The sequence below is a fragment of the Syzygium oleosum genome, unplaced genomic scaffold, assembly GCF_021117445.2.
Source record: "Syzygium oleosum isolate NSW1041296 unplaced genomic scaffold, Sole_v2.1 Sole_v2.09, whole genome shotgun sequence".
Classification (NCBI taxonomy): domain Eukaryota; kingdom Viridiplantae; phylum Streptophyta; class Magnoliopsida; order Myrtales; family Myrtaceae; genus Syzygium; species Syzygium oleosum.
In genome coordinates this window covers 103,394-107,616 of record NW_026607493.1, presented here as the reverse complement: position 1 = coordinate 107,616, position 4,223 = coordinate 103,394, and the positions used below count along the sequence as shown (strand labels likewise).

General features: G+C 50.3%; 1 protein-coding gene across 1 annotated transcript; it reads right to left on the bottom strand.

Annotated features, from left to right (window-relative positions):
* Positions 1-1,727: 1,727 nt before the first annotated feature.
* LOC115680380 (uncharacterized) lies at positions 1,728-2,922 on the bottom strand. Its single transcript, XM_030604181.1, has 2 exons — positions 2,359-2,922; positions 1,728-1,739 (listed from the first exon to the last, which is right to left on the bottom strand). Exons 1-2 carry the CDS (start codon positions 2,920-2,922, stop codon positions 1,728-1,730), a joined length of 576 nt encoding a protein of 191 aa, XP_030460041.1.
* Between the last annotated feature and the right edge of the window lie 1,301 nt (positions 2,923-4,223).

Genomic DNA, 4,223 nt, shown 5'->3' with positions numbered 1-4,223 from the left:
CGTAATGACCTAGACTGAATTGTAAGTTTGATTGGTAATTCTATGTCTTGAATGGGCTCGTGTGAGCGATTGTGTGGCGGATGATTGTTGGCTGATTTCTAAGTGATTGTCGGACTGAATATGTGTGGCCGTGTGCTATGTGTGTGACCGTGAGGTGTGGTGGTGTGACCGTGTAATGAGGCTGCGTGCCAAGTAGGTGTGGCCATATGGCGTGATTATGTGATAGTGATATGTGTTTGTGAAATGTACATGTGGTGCGAGATTGTGTGGCCGTGCGTTATGTGTGGCCGTGTGGTACGTGTGGTACAATGGTACGAGATGATTTGAATGGTTGAAAAAGTGGTACCCTGAGGCGTGTTCGTTTACGCGGGGTAGGTTCCGTCCTGAGGCGTGTTACGCGAGACGATACCGTCCCTGACGAGGTGACGATGCCCGGCCCGACGGGTGAAGATGCCTGACAAGGTCAGAAGACCGTTAGCCTGATGCATTTTACGCGGGCGCGGTAGTGATGGAAAGTTGAGAATGAGCTGGACTCGGTTGATGCACGAGACTTGTGAAAATTGACGCATGGTGTGAGTAGTGTGCGAGTGTGGTTTGCCTCGCGTGACATAGTGTTTGATGAGTAAGGACGTGAATGGATTGGCTGTATTATTATCTGACATGCAGGGATGTGCATGCTGGATCCCAGGTAGGATCGCATGTGATTGTTGGCATGACTGGTTGTGTGTGTTATGCATGTTTTGCCTGGCGGTACGTGAGAGCCTATGTGGGGTTTGGGGTTGTGTACTTATTGAGATTCGTCTCATAGTTGTATAACCACAATTTCAGACCCCCAGCCATGAACCCAAGAGGCCCGTCTCCTCATTTTGCGATCCCCAGTCATGTGGATCATCAGAAGGTAGAGTACCCTTTAGGAGACGACCGAGCTTTCGTAAGGCACTCGAGCGTTGTTTGGGTTGATGAGGGCGAATTACACCTGAAGTCGTATTCGTACGTGGCGTGGACTTATCGAGATGGCGTGGAGGAAACAGGTCCGCTGAGAAGCTTCGACATCCCTTTCTATGGCGTTGGCGAATGGGACCCTTTGGCGATCATTCCTCCCGATGGCGAGATCGTTGATCCCAAGGAGCCATATGAGAAGCCATTCACAGTACCCCCAGTAGAGCCGTTTGCTGTGCAACCATTGCAGGCGATCCCTCCATATCGCGATCCACGTATTCCTTCGGGGTTCGATCCAGAGGACTCAGGAGAAGAATGGGAGGAGGGTGATCCCTAGGTTTCACCAGGGTATTTTAGGGGTTGTATAGACTAGGTCTGACCAGTCACTTTTTGGAAGATGGGTCGACCTATAGTGAAGCTAAGCTAACCCAACCACCCGATCCTTTTTGTTATGTCGGTGGTTTTTGGATGCTCGTTTGCTAAGTTTGTATGTAACGTTGTTTGTATGCTTGGTACGTTGAAAGTGTATATAGGTTAATGTTGTTAGTTCATTGACTGTCTTGATGCTCTACCCCGTCGTCATCTTTTTAGTACGGGCGTTTTGATATTCATTTCCGCACGTGCTTGTGATCGTTTGGGTCGGCGATGTTTTCCTGGGACGTCGTATCAATTCAACTAAGAAGGGATGTCGCGAGCTCGATGGGGTTCGGGGCATGACACTTTATCATTCAGAGGGGTCGTCATACACAACATAACCTCAAGCACATCCGGTTCTATTCCAATCAATCTCACAAACTACTCTGAAATAAACAAGTGGGTAGCCCCCGGATCAAACAAGGCATACGCAGCATGAGCACATAGAGAGACCGTACCTGTGACCACGCTTGGCATGTCTTCAGCCTCCCTTCGCGCCATTGCATACACCCTTCCTTGCGCAGGCGGTCTACCTTGAATAGCCGGCGAGGGATTCCCAGCCTGATTTCTAACCTGGGGCTAATGAACTTTCATCGGCAGTCCTACTGGACGTTGCTGGGGGCAATTCCTTATCTGGTGATCCATACTCCCACATTTGAAACATGCCCTAAACTTGCTCTGCGGGTGGTTTGATTTCCCGATGTTCTTTCTTACGGGAGGGACAAATCGCCTATTTCCCGCCCTCGGCTTCTTCCCGAAGTGGCAGTTGTCCTTAGCCGGGGCAAACTACGATCCAAAAGCGGCGGCCCTATCCACCTGATCCCGCTCAATAGCCTGAGCCCTCTCATATAAGTCCTCATAAGTTCTCAAATTCACCGGTATCAACTAATTGCGAATGTCGGTTCTCAGTCCATCCCGAAACCTTCGCGCCTTATCCTCAGGATGATCTACCATCCTTGGCGCAAACTTAGACAGCCTAGCAAATTCCGCCTCATATTGGTCTACGGTCATCTGTCCTTGACGGAGTCTCATAAATTCTGCTAGTTTCCTTTCCCTAGCGCTCTCAGAGAAGAATTTTCCATAGAAGTTCTCAGAAAACACGGCCCAAGTCTGAGCGACACCATCAGGGAACACTCTTCCCTTGGTGGCCTTCCACCAATCACTAGCATTATCTTGCAACTGATACACCGCTAAGGTCACCTTCTCAGCCTCGGTGCACCCCAGAACTTCGAAGACCTTCTCCAACTCTTCCACCCAACGTGGCGCGGCCTCAGGGTCACCTTTTCCCTCAAACTTTGGCGGCTTTAACTTTAGAAACTGTTCTACCAGTTGGTGCATCAGCCTATTTGCAACCACTAGGGCCTGCCCTTGATTGGCCTGGTTTCCATTCACAACAGCAGTTGCTGTAGCCTCAGCAGCTTGGGCAATATTGGCGGCCCTTTCTTGAGCCTGCCTTCCCATCATATTTCCTATCTCTTGCAACGTCTGAATAACTGCATCCAGGCTTGGGTCTCTTGCTTCTTGGCCCATGGCACTCGACTGACCTCTTGTCCCCATTCCTTTGGTCATCCCTACGGTTTTTCCTCACCATTCAACTACCTACTATAATTCCATTCAGGAATTAGAGACCTAGCCCAAACTATACCAGTCTAGGGTCCTAGGCAAGGAATTACAGCAACAATCACACAGCAGGCAGTCAAACACAAGCAGCAGGAAGTCTCAACCAAGAGATATGCGTATTTACCTTGGGTCCTGTCGTACCTGCACTTTACGGGTCATTCACAACAATCACTCAATCACGCAATTCAAACGGTCTGGAGGTACACGTAGCACACAAGTCTCCCTATTTAGCTACCCAAGGTCATCGCTCCTTATCACTCCAGGCTTCGACCGAGTTAGATCGAGCTGACCTTGCTCTGATACCAAATCAACGGGGGATGTCATGCCCCGAACCCTACGGCACGCGACAACCCTACCGTGGTCGATTTCAGTGCGACGTCCCAGGACGCGTCGCCGACCTGAAACCCAAAATCAGAGAAAGAAACACATGCGGAAGCAACCAACACCGGTACATAAATAAACAACATGACCAAGGATAGCGATAAATACAATAAGTACAACTTGCATTAATACCAGGAGATTTACAATATCCATTGACAGACAATATACACCAACCAAAAAGGGTCAGTAGCCACTAACATCAAAAAGGGTATGTGGCTCGGGCGGTCAGACACTAACTCTAAAAAGGGCTCTATCAAAAGGTGTCGGCTCTACCTAACCATGGTCAAGGACAAACCCTAGGGTAACCAGTCCGGGTCGGATCCTGAGGACTCCGACAAATCATCAGACGACTCGAACTCGAAATCCATCGAATCCGGCTCGGACTCGGCGTCCACTAACTCCACCCCGGAATCATCCTCCGGCTTTGGCTCCTGCTCCATGGGCTCCGGCTCCGACTCGAGATCGGACTCCCATTCCAACGGCTCCTCTTCCTCGGATTCGGTATCCATCCCGATGATGACTAGCTGGGGATCGGAATCCTCCTCAGACGTGGCAGCGGGGCTCATGATCTCCCCATCAGCGGCCTGCGGATCCGACTGGCCTAACGCGTCAAACGGGACATCGAAGGTCCTAAAAGGTCCGTGGGTGCCGAACTGGTCCCGGAAACACCAAGCGAGATAAGGATGGGCCTGGAGCTTTGGCCCGCCCTCATCGACCCAAATAATATTATAATACCTAACATAAGTCTCCCCGTTTCCTACGGGGTACTCGGCCACTGATCGCTCTATGCGATACAGGATCCCAAAACAAAGCGGTGCTTCTGCCATCTCAAGGTCGAGGGTCTGAAAAGTGGGGGTTTAAACAACAAT

Coding starts and splice junctions, on each gene's coding strand:
- LOC115680380 (XM_030604181.1), bottom strand. CDS start 2,922: ATGACCAAAGGAATGGGGACAAGAGGTCAGTCGAGTGCCATGGGCCAA.